The following is a 16,640-nucleotide window of genomic DNA, read 5'->3' on the forward strand; positions in this document are numbered from 1 at the left end:
CCTTGCACTAATAAGAAACACTATAAGCCCATGACAGAATGTAATCTATATTCACATAAGGATCATTTTATCATTTTGGTTACATCAGCACAGATTGGAGATCTGTTGGGTTCTTGACCCTGACAGAATAACCAGTAAACACTGACTTCTGACTAGAGGGCACAGAATGCTGTCAAGTTATATTTTCACTTGGATCTTACTAAAGCTTAAGACCAAAGTTAGAGATTTCAATGTTTGTTTTACTCATGAGATTTCCCTCCAAGCAAGTCCACAATGTTTATCTTTTCAGTTTACCTCTGTAGTTTTCATAAAAGCTGAAGCATTGCTGACTATGTTTTGATGAGTGATCATAGCTCCTTTAGGGTTTCCTAAGGAAGAAGGATATCAGGATTTAACAGTGAAATTCAGATCCTTGAAGTTAAGGTAGCAGTGGCAAAACTAATGTGATAGCATTGTTTGACATTAATACATTTCTTTGTGTATCAAACAAAACCCTGCCAAGAACAGCTGGCAACAGTTAAGTAATCAGTTTATGATGAAGTCTTAAAACTTTTCAAGGAGCCCAAAGCTTAAAAAAAAATCACCATATTTTTGGATATGTTTCTAATTCAAAATTCAACTCTTCTGTGAAGATGCAGTTACCAAATTGAGATTAACTTCTATTCTCACATCTGTTTTAAAAAATATAACTTGCTGCTGTATTGTTTCCCCCATACTCCATGCCAGTGGGTATGAATTTCACAAATGTCAAGTGAGTGACATCTAGACAGTCTGTTTTGGCCTTACAGCAAGGTTCTTAGACCTATGGAACAATTTTGCCAATAAAGTACAAAAAAAGACCATGGAAGAATTGATAATCTGAAGTTTGATGCAGAGCCCTTATGTAAATACAAATTCATTATTTGTTTCCAAGCCCAAAAACATAACACCTCCACCCCCCAATACTGCAACTTTATTAATAAACAGGAAAAAATTTAAAAACCCAAGGGAACTTTACTGTAACACTAACCCAGCTACTACTTGCCAGAAAGGTGCAGCAGCAGGAGGAAATATTAGGGGGGAAGAAAAGTAGGAGGGCTCCTGAATTAATTTTGCACATACAGAATAATAAATTCTACATAATGTAATGAGATGTACCTGTTGTTCCACTGGTGAAACAGATGACTGCTAGATCTTCTGGCTTTGGAGGCTATGAGAGTTAAGAAAGTATTAGTATGGTTAAGACAGCAAGGAAAAATATTTTCTTGGACAAAACATCAGGGTACTAGTGTTATTTCTAGCTATGGGAGATAGGGAGATTTGCTAGTTAGATCTAAAGAATGCTAACCAGCTTCACATTGTCACTTGAACCAATTTCATACTTACCATAGGTTTTTGCCTGTGTGCTCTTCCTAGCTCCTACAGAAAGGAGAAGAGAAAGTGTAGGCATAAACATGTAGCTTTCTTGCTTTAAATTTATCAAACATTCCCAAACACCATAATACTTCATTATCTAGACACTGTTAATGCATTTTAACTTGTTTAGCAACTGAGTGCAGCAATCCCTGCCCATGGCTGGAGGGTGGATGGAAACCACCCTTTCTTTAAGGGTTTAATGATCTTTAAGGCTGCTTCCAACCCAAACCATTCTGTGATTTTCTAGTTAATGTAAGAGTAACAAAAGCTTTAAAGCACACTTCAAAAATACATACAATAACTACCACGCTCTACAAACACAAAAGTGAAAATTTATCTTAAACTTACAGGGCTTTTCTCCAGCTAATAAACTAGACGTCACTCCCTAGGTTAAGATAAGACAACAGACAATCCTATACCTCATGCAGAAGCTGTGCCACCAACAATTATTGGTTAAATGAAGGAAGATTCATCTCAGCAAGCACCTCCAAGGAAGACTGAATTTGCTGGTTTGAACTCCTATACAGGAGAAGCTCTCATCCATAACCCTTCTTCCTCCTTAGTTACTCAGACCTGACCACTAATGTTAGGGTTCTTTAGGCAGAAGGGAAAGGATACCAAAATGATCCTTTTACCACCAAGGATATTGTGAGTAAAAGGAAATATTTGCAAGCCAATGTTCAGTACCTATGAGCTTTAAAGCTTCAACCCAAGGCTTACTACTGTCATGCCCATTTAAAACTAGAAACAATACTAGTTAAAAAGGACTTCCTGTTAAGTGTATCTTTGGAAGCACCCCTTGAGGACAGACATCAACTTCACCACTGCCTTTACCTTCCAAGTACACAACAATAGCCTATCTATTTCTTTGAGCCCTAGACTTCTTATTATCTTGTACTTCTTAGATTTACCCAAGGAGGTTTAAGACAAATGGAATGTCTGGAAACACAGTTAACATTCCCATACCTGTAGGCTTGCCTTTTTGAAAGGGTGCGTTATACAAAGATTTACCACTATGGCAACATAGCTGTCTGCTCAAAACAGCACCTCCACTTCACATACCACTGGCAAGCTCAGTACCTCTACAACCTTCTCTGAGTAAGATCTGGGATTTACTGAATACACAGCTAAGGTCCCCAGACACGTGTTTTGATCTCTTCCTGTTAAAGAGCCATTTATTTACTCAGCTACAGCCACATGATATATATAGATATTGGGCATCAGAAACTAAGCTGAAGGCTTCTAGGGCATACACAGAGGAATGGTTCACAAAACCCATGCACAGCTGAGCAATAAGCTCAAGCCAGAAATCCAGAAAACTATTCAAAGCTAGAAATAGATTCTAAACAGCTCATAGATACCTTTCAGGAGACACCATAAGTCTCTAGCCCCTTCAAGTGACAAAACTTTCTTGTTCACTGAAGGACTATTACAATTATTTAACTTAGAGGCAAACTTCTTATCAGAGATTTAAACAAAAGGCTCTTGGAACACCTATTACTTAGCACTTGATGTTTGCATTAATGAAATAAGAGCTATATAGTACTACTGAACATCACTAAAGCATACAAACATCTTTTGTAAAGACAACATTTACCCTCAGTTTTGTTTTTTCATAGCTAAAAGATCCAGTGGAAAGCATCTTCCTCTGTCCAAAAATGTAGTCCAACTCAAGGACTCATTTTAGTCTAACAGCTTACAGTTGGGCCACTTTTTCTACATTTAACCCAACCCTTTGGCCAGTGAACTGCAAGCCATTTAACTCTAGCCCTACTTCATGTTTTTAGCCCCATTTTAACCTGGCACTCTTACTGAGGCCAGTTTGCCAGTCAATGTTTTGACAGAAGGTGTGCTGACATTTTTGTATCTTTACCAGAAGGTGGCCCTACTAACATAGCTGTCTTAACTGCTACAAAAACTGGTTCAGTGAAATGAGGCATTTCATACAGGTTACTGACACCTGCACAAGACAAGTACATTTATCTGGAGATAGCCAAAGTCTAGCAAGCCAAGCCTTCATCAGTATTACAGCTAAAAGCAGGCTAAACCCAATTTCATAATCTCAGAGCAAAGATGTACTTCATGCAATTTGATCCTGGAAGAAGGTTCTCCAAGTGAGTGAAGTTATGAAACAAACTTGCATAAGAGATCTACACCGACAAAAACTACAAGCAAAACCAAGACTTGACATCAGGTGGTTAATTAAAATGATTGTTACTTCCAAAGCATGAAAGCTCATTCCCCTATATCACCATAACCTTATCCTGAAAGAGGTTGACTGACATGTTCCTTCTCCCCCAGAAAACATCTTGTAGATTCAGTGTACAGGGAAAAATGTCATTTTTCACAAGACAAAACCTACACAGGTTCTTCTTGAAGTAAGAATTTCTGAAATATTAGTCACAGTATATAATTATCACATTATGCTTCACATGGGCAAGCCTTAACACTCAAATCTAGTGTTCAGTCTTGGACTATATTAATAAGCTTTCATGCTGTCATCTTGGTATATCCACTTCTTTACTTTGAGCATTGTGGAATACCATTAGCAAGTTGTTTTCCTCCTATTACTTTTTATATTTTTGTGTAAACTTCAATCCAAGAGATAGTTAAGGATTTTGAAACTAATCCATGGCAAGTAATCAGGATTAAAGCAGTTAAGCAGGTTAAGCATTCTTACCTCTATTTCTCTCATGCTGAAGACTTCCACACCACATTTTTTACCACGTTCCACAAGATCCACACCAAAAGAATCCATGATAACAATGGTGTTGAGTATTGGAGTTTCTCCCTTTTCCACACTGGCTAGCAGAAGTCTGGCCTTGTCAGGTTTGTCACAGAAAACCAATGACAAGTCAGCTGAAGAAAAAGAACTATATTATCAATGTGACAAGTTCAGTTTAGACTAGATCCATACTTCAGTATGTTGCAATGGAAGGCTTTTCTGAAGAAGGCTGCAGTTCTGCCCTCTCTCAGCTCTGCCACCATATATTCAGTTGCTGAGCTACTGCAAGTATCCTACCTTTGTTCACAATGTATGTAATAGCTTCAGCTCCCAGTGTATCATAGAGTGGCACCACCACCATGGAGAATGCATAGCACGCCTGTTCAATGATGACCCACTGCACAAAGAGAAGAGATGAAAGTCACTACGTTTTGCTTATTGTAACAGACCTCCAAGAAAGATTCATTTTTAAAATCTAACAAGGAAGCTAATAGGACACAGCTCACATGGACAAGTCTTTTTAGAAAGTAGCAGTTTGTATTGTTTTTTCAATTTGAAGACCTACTCAATTTTTATCTATGGAAGGAAAAAAAAAATCCACAAATAATAAAGAGCTATAGGGAAGAATCCAATAAAATTCAACCCTATCCCTGAAAGTAATATTAAGTACTTTTGAAAAAAGCAGTTAATGTTAACTGTCTCATTAGTTTACCTACTAACAAAGGCTTTGAGCAAGAGTACAGTACTTTTTATTGGTTTGTTATTGAGGTAGGCAAGGCTTTCCATTTTTCTTATTACCATGAATCACTGAAGGACTCATTTATGTCTTGACCACACGTTAAATTTATATACACACAGTATTGCTATCCCTACATTATATACATCTCATTTGATGGTCACACATATGACACACACAATTAAAGTCCTTTGGAGAGTCAGCCCCAGAAAGTTTCTCAGCATTTCTCAAGACCAACCATTCTTCTTTACAGGAAGACTTCTATTAAAAAAATGCAATTACATCCCTGCAAGCTGCAGTAAGAAGGATTTACATGCTAACAAGTATAGTACTCAATAAACATAATGAATATTGCAGCCTTATAATGTGTTATGTGAGTTATGCTTTACAGCCAGCCTATTTTAAACCAAAGTATCATCAAGACAGTAATGCAATTCTTTTTTTCTGAGAGTAACTCTTAGGTGTAGCTTGTAACCAACTAGCTACACCAAAATACAGAATAGCATGCAACTTCTCAAATAGGAACCTCCAGACATATGAAGAGACAAATGGAACTGGAACATTTCTGATCTTCCCACCAAAGACTGACAAAAATTCTCAGTATCTTTAGTCAGTCCAAATGACAGGAACAAAACAGCATGCATCTTTAAAGACTTAGCAGAACTTACAATTCAACAAGACTTGCACTAACAAGGGTGTTTCCTTTCCCCTCTCTCAAACTATTACACTTTGCAGAACTTTTCAGGACAAGCAGCTACCTCACCCCCACATGATAAGTTTAAACATGATTCAACTGATTATTCCATAAAATATCTAATAGAGACTATGTTAAAGTTGCCAAGTCTCAGTTTTACAAACTTTATTAGGGGCCAGTTTCCCAAAGTACTCTATTATTGATTCAGATAGCCTTAAACACAGGAAATTTTTCTGACAGCATTCATGCAATGGGCAAGTTGAACACCTCTTGTCCAAAAAGACCTCTTATAAAACTAGTGCATGGCCAGCTAACAGGTAACTAGACTTTCATGAAGACATTACACATACTGGTAAGTCTAAGCAGGCACATTTATAATAGCCATGAAAGATTCCACTGAATAGCTCTTGCTAAACAACATCCTCCAGGATATGCAACAAGGGAGCAGTTGTGCTACTGTTCAGCAGCCAGAAGTTTAGAAGTTACTTTAATAGGGTGGGGGTCTACTACAAAAAGACTTCAGAAGCTGCACACAGCCATAAAAGCTTCCTGTTGCAGCCTCCAACAACTCTTGCACATTGTTCTCAACAGTACAGCCAGCATCTTTATTTTCTGGGCTACCAAGCCACTTTTTTGCATTTTGGATCTAAACTTATGAGTAAACGTAAATATCAAAACATGACACTTGAGTTCTCTCAAAGCCCAAGCAAGCAACTACTACTAAATACAGACAGACTTTTAGTTTCTTTTCTCACATGGTTCTGATCTTCTGTTAGGGAAAACCATACTTCATTGTTTTGTTTTCTCTCAATCCAAAACAAACCTCCCATTTCCAGAAGAGATGACTCTTCCCGGAACTCAAAGAAAGTAATACTTTTATTTACAAATCCAAGTTTTGGTTTTGCTAGGATTTTCCCCATTAGGGGATTTCCCCAGCAGCTGTTCCCTGAAATAACAAATGTGAATAATCTCACACAAAAAATATCTTCACATATTGTCCTGTCTGAATTAGTGATTATGACTGGGATGTCACAACACCCATCCAGTAGTTTTGAGCAGGGAAAATCCCAGATTTAAAATTGCTGGTTAAAAAAATCTTTTCATCTCATTCCTGAACCAACTCAAAGCAATACAACTTAAGCATTTTATTTCTGTGATTCAAGAGCAAAAATCCATGCTCTCCTTCAGAAATTCTCTAACCCAGCAGAGACCATGCACACTTAGATCTATAGAGAAACAATTCAAATTGGCACAACAAAAACATGTCTCCCTTTTTTACTTCCAGTTCGCCATGTTGTATGCACAGGAAGCTGAATGGTAGAGTCTGTAGCTCCATGCCATTTAACAGCTTGTTAACTGAATATATTCCAGCCTTCTTTATTACAGAAATATCTACAGCTGTTAGAAATAGAATTCCATCAGGAAAACCCAAGAGCTCAGGGGTTTCTTAGGTTGTAGCCTGAGAGAAAAAGAAGCAATCAATCCACAGTCCCTTGTCATACAGCTTGTCTTTTAGTGACAACAAGAGACCAAGACTGATAGAACTTCCAACCCTGTCAGAATTGTGGATGTCCTTTGATAATGGCAAACACAAACAGGAGTGTTTACTTAAGAGGGACAGCATCCTTTTGATAAAGGGTAAGAACCAGTCCCCCTGTCTTAATATAGGTTTACACTGAACTAGCTCCGTGCAGCAAGTACTAGCTCAAACTACTAAACACAAACCTAGGTTAGAGAAATTCAGTCCTATAAAACAGATTTAATAAACAAATCTAGAGAATATATACTTAATGAATAGTTAATGTTTTTAGAAAGAGCAATCTGGAACCACTTCTGGGTTAAAATGGATAGGCACTATCAACCTAAATATTCCTATGGCTGTCTCAGGTGATTTTTAATTGTGCTACTTTCAGTCTTTCTACCCATTTTTATTAAATAAATTTCCCATTTTTGCCTTCAGCAGTAGCTTTCCCCACCCAGAATCTTTGTGCCCAGGGCCTCTGGAAGAAAAAGAATTACCACCTTAACACATTTTTGTCCAAATATTTAATCACTAAGTGCTCCTTGATGTTTTAAAAGTTTAAACACCTCCTTGTGACTTCCTATCACTTTCAACTATCTAGGTTCTCCAATGTTACTTTTTAAGAGAAACCAAGTAGTGTTTAAATTTACTAAGAAGTACATCCACTTCCTATTAAACAAGCCACCTCTATAACATGGAAACAATATAATTAGTTAAGTTCTGAATTCCCTGATTTTTTTTCTGCTCTGCAGCCTTCTGCATTCTACAGGCAAAAAACAAAAAAACCCAACCAAACCAACAATATATGAATTAACCTTTGTATCAACTACCAGTTTTGGTTCTCAGCTAAAAGGTGCCATGTCTATGTCTCATGGGTCTGCAATACCAGTCTTTAGGCTTTTCCTGACACCAAATGGGCTCTCAGTAAGGAAACACTGCCAAGAGACAAAGGAGGAGGCCATTTTAGTAACAGCCAGACCACAGAGACACAAAATGTTAGTTTAATTACCTCAGGTCTGTTTTGTGAAAAGATTCCTATGTACTGAACATGAGATGGTTTGAAGCCTCGGTGGAGTAATGCAGAGCCCACATACTCAGCCCTGTCTGAAACCTGGAGGCAAAAAAAGAGGAAGAATAAAAAAAATAAGGGCAAGCTCATAACTGCTAACTCTATTCAACAATTATTAATTGGTATGAATGAGAGAGAAGTTTTTTAGGGTATTTTGGATGTCCTCTGTGACTGATAACATGGCAGTGCCATTACATGACACTGATTGTAATTATTACACAATATGCAGCAGAAGAAACACTTGATCCAGTCAGACTTGAAATTTTTAAGTATAAGTTTAGAAGTTCAAGCACACAAGCACAGAAAAGACTGTTTTGCTGCATCTGTGTTAAACCCAAGAAGTGACCCTGGAACAATTCAACATAATATTTCTGTTTAATCACAAGCATAACATACATCCTCCTTTTACTTCATTCAGTGTCTATGGGAATAGCATTTCTCCCTCAAAAAAACAATAGAACAAGGAGGCAAAACCCACTTAGTTCTATTAACAAAGTTTGAGAAGGCAATTTTCTAAATTCTTTTTCTATAGCACTTGACTTGAAACCATGTTAGTGGCATGACTCCAAAAGCAAAGCTTTAATAAAACAGGTTGCACCTAACAAATTCACAGCAGAGTCACCTTGGGAAAAAAGTGAGCTCTGTTACACACAAGGTGTTTAATGACCTTAACAGTATGCAATAGGCAAGGTTTATGCAAATTTGAAGACCAACTGATTAAATCAGGAACAACCTAAGTGCACACAGTTATTAACAGAAATTTGCATACAGATATTTTCAGGGATGAAGAAGCAGCATGCTGCTAGTTCAAAGCATATCTGCTAGCATCCTATACAACCTCATTCAGACTTTGGTGTGTCCATAGGTGCCAGGAAGCCCAAACAACACCTGTAGACAGAACTTCCCCTAGTGCAGTGAGCCTCTTGGAAGCAAGCACAGTCTGAGCCCCTGAATATTACTTCAAAGCTGCTGCTTCATCCAAGTTCTAAACAATTCAGCATTGAGATGCCAAGATAACAGTTTTATTTCAGAATTTTTTGGAGTTCACAAAACAAGTGCAGGAGGTGCTCTTCTTTCTCTCCTTTGCACATATTTAAGGCTGTTCCTTTAAGACACTGTAATAGGAACTAGAACCTTTCTGCAATATTCTGCTACTACTTTAAATATATAAATAATTCCAATTTGTTATATCACATTATTGGATGCTATATCAATGGCCTCAGCAAGCAAAAAGCAAGTCTAGCAGTAAGAGACCACTTACTTCTTTATAGGAGATCCATTCATATGGCTGGTTTGGTTTTCTAAAACCAAGACATGGACCATTATCTACAAAAAAAAAAAAAATTTACTCAAAATTCAACCCAAACTCCTCTGTCCTGACATCACTCTTGGTGTTAAAGCCCCTAGATTCTCAGCAGACACTTTCAGATGACAAATGGGGGTTTATTTAAGGGTTCGGGAAAGGAAGCTGAGAAAGGACAGAGGCCACAAAGTTGGTTTAGACGAAGGAATACAGCACTGACTCTATTCACAAAACAGCAGTTTAATTTGTCCTCAAGAAAACTCACATCCAGTAAACTCATCATATTGCTATACAGAGACCCCTATGCCCAGCTGCATTTCAAAAGAGTTCAAATACATAGTCCCTGACATATTTAAAATATTATCTTTAATTTTAGACTTACTTGATACTTGTAAACCCCTTTGGAAAATATCATAAACTGTTCTCACATCATCATAGTAGTATGACAACAGTTCGTCGCTGCTGAGAAGCGAGGACCTTCGAGCATGCTCACCGCCCTAAGAAAAGCAATTTGAAAGGTCAGACACCCTTGTTGGCTTGAAGGAATATTCTTGAGAAAACTTGAGAACTACACAAGGTTTTCCAGGACATTGTTTCAAGAGCCAAACTGCTCCCTACATTACCAAAAACCTGCCAGGCAAAGTCTTATTCCTCAGCTACCTATGATATCACAGAACAAATGAGAATAGTAAAGTCTAACAAGGGGCATTTTGTCAAAAACACTTTCTTAAGAAATATTTTACTCTATTAGTGCAGTATAGACCATAATTAATTTCATCTAGCTTCCTAAATCCAGCCTCAGAGCAGTCTAAACAGAATATTAATGGTGCAATCCCAATATATTTTTCTAATTAAGATGACAGAACATCATCACCCTTCAATGTATCATTTCAAACCCTAAATGATTTTAAGCACGGTCACCAATACCCTGAACAAGTGTTCTCATAAGCAAAATATTCTATTCCAGATAGAGCCCTTTAATCCAGTTAAAAGTTGCATCTTAAAAAAAGGTTTTCCTCCTGATTTATTTAAATGCAGTCAAGACAATATTAACTTGAGAATTGAAATCACCATTTTTTTAGCTGTTGAGCACTTAGAAGTTAAAATTGGAAATGAATACAAGAATCTAATAATTCAGCTATAACACTGCCTTTTTTAGAGTGACTGATTAAATAATCTCATTTTATAGAGAGCAGTCAAGTTTCATAAACTACAATTATGCAATTACTATTAGGCCACAGTCGTTAATTAGTCCTGTTATGATGACAGACACCTACAAGCAAGTTTTCATCAGGAACAACCCAGCTGGTTAAACAGAGGGTCTTGAGTAAACACTGCATAAGATTCTCTATCAGCATAATCAATTTCTGGCTCTTTCAGAAAGTCAAATCCTAGACAATTCAGGAACATATTTAGTCTATCCTCAACAACTAAAATCTGTTCATATGTAGTCACGGGTTCTTCCCCTGTTTTCAAAGTATCCTGGAAGACCAGACATCCCCTGTTCATGTATAAGCTACATAAATACAGGTTTGTGTACAGAAGATGACATATTACCCATGTCTATAGAAATCAGCTAGCACATAAAAGGCACAGAGAGGAAAAAAATATTTTCACACTAAAACAAGCCTAACTTGTTTTAGCAAAACAGTATGAGTAATGCAGTGCTTGCCACTCCTTTGACAGTAAGCAGAAACGTACACTGTGAACATGACCCAGAACAAATTAATGAGTGGCTTACCTCTAAAAATTCGTAACATTAGAAATTCAAGAGTATACTTGCTCTCAGACCAACATCTACTCTACAGGAAATTAACAGATCACTAGTACATGTCTCTGCCTGGAAAGAAAAGCAAGACTGCTTGCTTTATTTCACTGGGTTCTCAGATCTTGGATAATCAAGGTCATCGTATAGCTTTTCCCAGTGTTGCCACTCTGGAGCCAATCTAAGAAAGATCACACAATGCAGTTTGTTACCATGGCCACGGGTAACATCAACAAGTGCAGTGTATCACATGTACCACATCTGACGTGCTATATTTCCTACATCAGGTGAAATACAATAGCTTAAGCCATTCCTCAGCAAGAGTCAAGAAGTATTTGTTTCTCCTCATGTGGGCTACTACTGTTTTGTTTACATGCCCTATTCTACAGCACCACAAAAGCAATTTTTTCAGGGCCTGAGGCACTAACCAAATTTAAAGATAACTTATCAGACAGTACACTGCTTAGATACAAGACTGATGGCACCGTCCTCCTGAGAAAAGAGAAACTCTAACAGTCTGCTGTTGTAAAGTTCCCATTGGTTCTTATAAGTTTTCGGTAAGGGGAAACAAACAACTTTCAGCTTTGCTTACTTTGTTCTTTTTCCTATAGTAAAGTAGAATTAACTGGATTTTCAACAGTCTTAGAATAAAAAGTTTTTCAGAAAAACACCCAGCTCTTTGTGTGATGGCCATAAGGAGTCGAACATTATTGATGCAGTGAAATACTCCTACTAGATATGCTGAAGGTGCATAATGCAAGGTCTAAACTTACTCATCTACTAAGCAACAGAACTCATCTACAGTCTGCTTGAAAGCAGCAAGAACTACTGTTTTAAGACCTAGTCCAAACAGGCCTTTATCCAGAATGTTTGTGCAATATGAGGGAAAGTTCTGTTTGCAGCAAACTTTTTTAAAAATCACTGGTCATTACCACCAAGTATCTGAATCCCAGGACTGGAATGTTTGGCTGACTTCACACAGGTTAGTTTGAATGGTATCTAATAGATCTGTCCAGTAAAAAGATAAGCACTCAAAAGGGTTGTCAGTTTTAATAAGTGTTCTTAAAGTAGCCAGGCAATAAAATCTGACTAATTTGAGAACAGATTCTAGTTGTGTAAAGCAGTCCTTGCAGCAGCTCAGGGACTTGCAGGAAATTAACCTACTGCACATCAAGTGCTAGTCATTAAGTAAAAACTTGGCACTGGCTAAAAATAGCAGCATCTGAAGGAAACAGATTTATTCTACAACAGAGTGTATATTACTCTATCAAGGCCTATTTGGGTCATATAAAGTAACTGCTTTTGTTCAAGCCATGGGTTTGTTTCTTGTTGACACAGGCTTCTTAGGATTAGCAGCAATGTCAAAACACACTGTAGACTCCACCATGTCTCAGAGAGAAATTTCCCTTTATCTGAGAGGGAAAGTGCAAGCAGTGCTTAGGTCACCAACATACTTATTCTGAGCAGCAAGCAGTATAAACCAGAGTTTTCAAACCAGCCATGTTAATTTTAAGCATGCTACTCCCTAAGAAAGCATACAGCATGTAAAATTGATCATTCATAGGGAGATAAGCACATGTGTAAACAAGTGAGTCTTGAAAGACAAGGCATGCTAGAATTCTAGTAATAGATCAGAAGAACATAAGAAGACTTAAAGCGTTCATGAGTTGAATACTTCTCTCTACATTTGAATATCTTTTCTTAAGGGAACAAAAAAGCCAGTCAAATCCAGTCTTACTTCTAGAAAATACTGACATCCTAACATTTATTTCTATCCTATTCTTCTACATAGCATAAGCTGAGACAAACAAAATTTCTTAAAGCAAGATTTAATATATTTGACAGCCATACACCTGCACAAAATTAACAGCCAAAGTTATTCAGCTGCTAGTCACCAGTGGAAAGAAAGCAATCTACAGGCAGATCCAGATGTGGATGACATCCCTGGAAGTGTTCAAGGCCAGGCTTACAGTGGCTCTGGGCAATCTGGTCCAGTGCAATGTACCCCTGCCACTTCAGTAACTCTTTGCACTCATTTTCAACTACATGTACAACCTTTTTGCTCATCCAGAGATTGTTAAAATGGATCATGGGGTGCTGACCTACTGAATAAAAACTTTGGAGAGATGGGAAGTGAGCTGAAACAACAATAAATAAATTTCTCCCATATGAAGTTATGAAGATATAATATCAGAACATCTAGAAACCCTACTCCAGTCAATGACCTCTCCTAACTTTGTTAGATGCCAAGGAAGTAAGTCACAAGTAAGAATTATGTAAAAGCTTATTTCTAGTTCAAATGTCTTTCTGTAAATGAACAGGTAGACTAAATAGTAAAACAGTAGCAAAGAGGCATTGCCTTCTGACATGTCTTTTTTTGGAGCAACTGCTCAGGACTATTAAAATTGTGTTGTTCAGGCAGAAAAAAATACTTAAGAGAATTTCAGAGCAGTATTTGATTTTTTTCCCCTGTAGAAGTGACCACCCACCTTAATACATACATAAGAAAATGCAGTATATGAAGTTAAATGTAGTGAGAAGCTGAATCCTGAGCACTGTAATAAAGTCTTGTCACTGTTATAAGGGTAGCAATTCCAACATACACTTGAAACTTGATTCAAAGCATACATTCTCATTTGATCACCATTTTAAACATTATTAATAGCTCAGATACAACCCTTAATGAAAACAAAATTGGACAGATTTTACTCATGTTAAGATATTCTCCAAGTTTCAGCTTTTATCACTGCAACATGCTAACACATTCAAGTGTTTTTCATTCAAGTCTTACTAGTATTTAGCCCATTAAAACATTTTCTAAAGAAGCAGTGAAAAATAACACTATTACACCTATCTTGCTCTGATCAGAGAGCCAATTAGTGTAATTGGATCAATGATGCATTAAGTAGCTTAGAGAAGTCTCATATCGCCAAACAATGGTTTCAATCTCAGAATCCAACAGTGACAGGTAATTTAACTTGAAGAAGTAAAGGCAGTGAACTGAGACTGCTGTCAAGAGTCTCAAGCAAATAAGCATTTGTCATGGGATTTATGGACAGCTAAAAGCTACTGTCTTACCATCTTAAAATGCAATGCCCCCCCAAAATCTACTGAAGTCCACACTGCTTAATGAGGCACTCCACAGGTAGAAAACTTGCACTGCTCACTCATTCCAGCAACCAAGATGTGCTGGCTTACAAGACTATTCTACCTGCTGTCTACACATCTGCTGATGGACTTGGAAAAGCTCACCAAGAAATGAAATCTAACTTCTAGATCCTTACTCTACATGTTGCTTGAACATAGGGGGGTTTTTTCGCAATTATCACATTGCAACTGCATTCTTTTTATTTCCCTTTTGTGTACTTCTCATAGCAGCACACTACTTGCTACAGTAACGTGATGTGTCCCTACACTTGCTGTATGCTCCACTGAGATTAGGAAGTAAACTGTGAATGGAAGGGCCAACTAATGTGTCATTCTTCAATCTCAACAGTATAAAACATTGAAAAAAGTACCCAATTTGAAGTAATGACAGGAGTTTGCTAGAGTTCATGAAGCTGATCTACCGTAAATTTCAGACTCTGCCAGGTTTGTTTACATCAGTGTGTAGTCACATCTGGTCTTAAGCACAAGAGTTATGTTAATTCCTTTGATACAGAACTAGATGCAGTCTACCCATGCAGAAGAATATAGCATAAAGGGAGACTTCAGTTCCAAGTATACATATATATAAAAACCTACAGTAGTAGTCTCTATCAGCAGTAAGGTAAGAAGCTGTCACCTTGTAAATTCTACATTTTCTAATTATCTCCCTTAAAGATCACAACCATCCAAAACTCCCCTTCCTTCAAAAGGAGAAAACACCTTGTCTATCCTGAAGAAAGAGAACACTCTTGAAAGAGTTAGTATTTGACTCTGTAGTGAGCAAGAGAATCAATAAAACAACACCCAAAAACACCAGCCTTGCAACCTGTTGTCTATATTTGCTCACAAAGCAACAGTTTCTCCCACTCAGACTCTTCTTCTATTTGACTTCACTTTTTAAAAGCCACCACCTAAAAGTAACTCTGCTTCCAAAAAGTATAAGACAAAAGCTAAGCTAACATCCAGAGTTTAGCAGGTGGCCAGTTTAATTTCAATCTACTCTATGGCTGGGATCTCTTGGCAGACTAGCATTTCTTTCCACAGATCAGCTGAGGACAATTAGTGCCCTCCTGATGCTTGTAACACAATATAAAGTCTCATGTGTCAGCTATTATACACTAAAAACAACAGAAGAGTTATTAGCCTAATCAGTATATACCAGTGTACATACTCTGACCCCAAGACCTAATTTTATAGGTCAGCATGTGGCCAGGAATTGAAAACTACACTGTGCCAATTCTAATATGAACAAGTTCTGTCACTAGTGAGATCAAAAGCTCGGTTGTCTCAGCAGAGTCTTCTCCTGTGAAAAGTTATTTTGTCAGGCCTCAAGCTGATTTTCAAATTCAGAAAGCCAAAATGAGTTCAAGCCACATTTCAGAAATGTGCTCTCCCCACACTACAGGTTTAGAAACACCCTAATGTAAATCAAGTGTTTGGTCTCTCTCAATGCTGCATTTAGGGCTCAAACTTCAGTGAACTACAGCATCCATCAAGTGGCACTTACCTCCACTTCCACAGACTGCATTGCTAGATCACATGGTGGTTTTATTGCTTTTGGTCTTGTTGCATACCAGTAGGTCGTGAGAGCTGCAAAAGCACCGAAGCCCATCAGGGTGTTTGTCGGAAGGGTGCGCACATACTGTCTGACATCCCCAAGTTCTGGCATTCGCAGGTATCTGAACAACTCATGTGCTTGCATTGCAGTTCAGTGCAGTTGTTCCAATGCTGGAATCTGTTGGTATGAAAAAAAAGTTGCACAAAAAAAATCTGAAATCCACTTTTGATTCACTGTTGCTGTAGGGCAGCAATGTATGCTTTGTCCTACTAGCTTCCCACTGTCAAAATAACTTGATCTGCCACTAGGCAGGCCAAATCTTTAGATACTTGTGCTGCAATAAGTAAGCAAGCAATTATTAGCTCATACTCTAGAAAAACAGGTGGGGCGGAGAAGAGGGAGTTTCTTCAGGGTTTTAGTATTGCTTTCAGCAGAGACTGCACTCAAATTTAAAAAAAAATTAAGACCTTTTGTTAAAGGAAAGAATTTTACAAATGTAAAATAGTTTTTTGTAGAGTAGATGTACTGTAAGATTGTTTAAACAATTAGTCATCAAGCGGGGAAGTCTGGGCAATGAAGGGCAGGGAGTTATGCTATCTTGCCTGCATGTAACAGAGTATCCCAATCCTATAGGAGTTTATTTTACTGGACTTAGGAAAGGAAAAATCAAACTCCTTTCTACTCTCCCTTCAGACATGCACAGAAAGGTCAGAACAGCAAGCTGCT

The 16,640-nt window shown here is 37.7% G+C and overlaps 1 protein-coding gene across 4 annotated transcripts in view; it reads right to left on the bottom strand.

The window, feature by feature from the left end:
• Positions 1-16,640, bottom strand: part of ACSL1 (acyl-CoA synthetase long chain family member 1) — a 38,444-nt gene that overhangs the window by 12,916 nt on the left and 8,888 nt on the right. For all 4 annotated transcript variants that reach the window (XM_064417887.1, XM_064417888.1, XM_064417885.1 and 1 more), the window contains exons 2-10: positions 15,864-16,091; positions 9,827-9,941; positions 9,403-9,467; positions 8,082-8,183; positions 4,418-4,517; positions 4,076-4,254; positions 1,366-1,398; positions 1,138-1,189; positions 295-368 (exon numbers count right to left, since the gene is read on the bottom strand). In XM_064417887.1, the coding sequence (XP_064273957.1) occupies positions 295-368; positions 1,138-1,189; positions 1,366-1,398; positions 4,076-4,254; positions 4,418-4,517; positions 8,082-8,183; positions 9,403-9,467; positions 9,827-9,941; positions 15,864-16,058 (915 nt within the window). In that variant the 5' untranslated portion in view covers positions 16,059-16,091. The remainder of the gene's footprint in view (positions 1-294; positions 369-1,137; positions 1,190-1,365; positions 1,399-4,075; positions 4,255-4,417; positions 4,518-8,081; positions 8,184-9,402; positions 9,468-9,826; positions 9,942-15,863; positions 16,092-16,640) is intronic.

This window comes from Passer domesticus, chromosome 4 (genome assembly GCF_036417665.1).
Source record: "Passer domesticus isolate bPasDom1 chromosome 4, bPasDom1.hap1, whole genome shotgun sequence".
NCBI lineage: Eukaryota > Metazoa > Chordata > Aves > Passeriformes > Passeridae > Passer > Passer domesticus.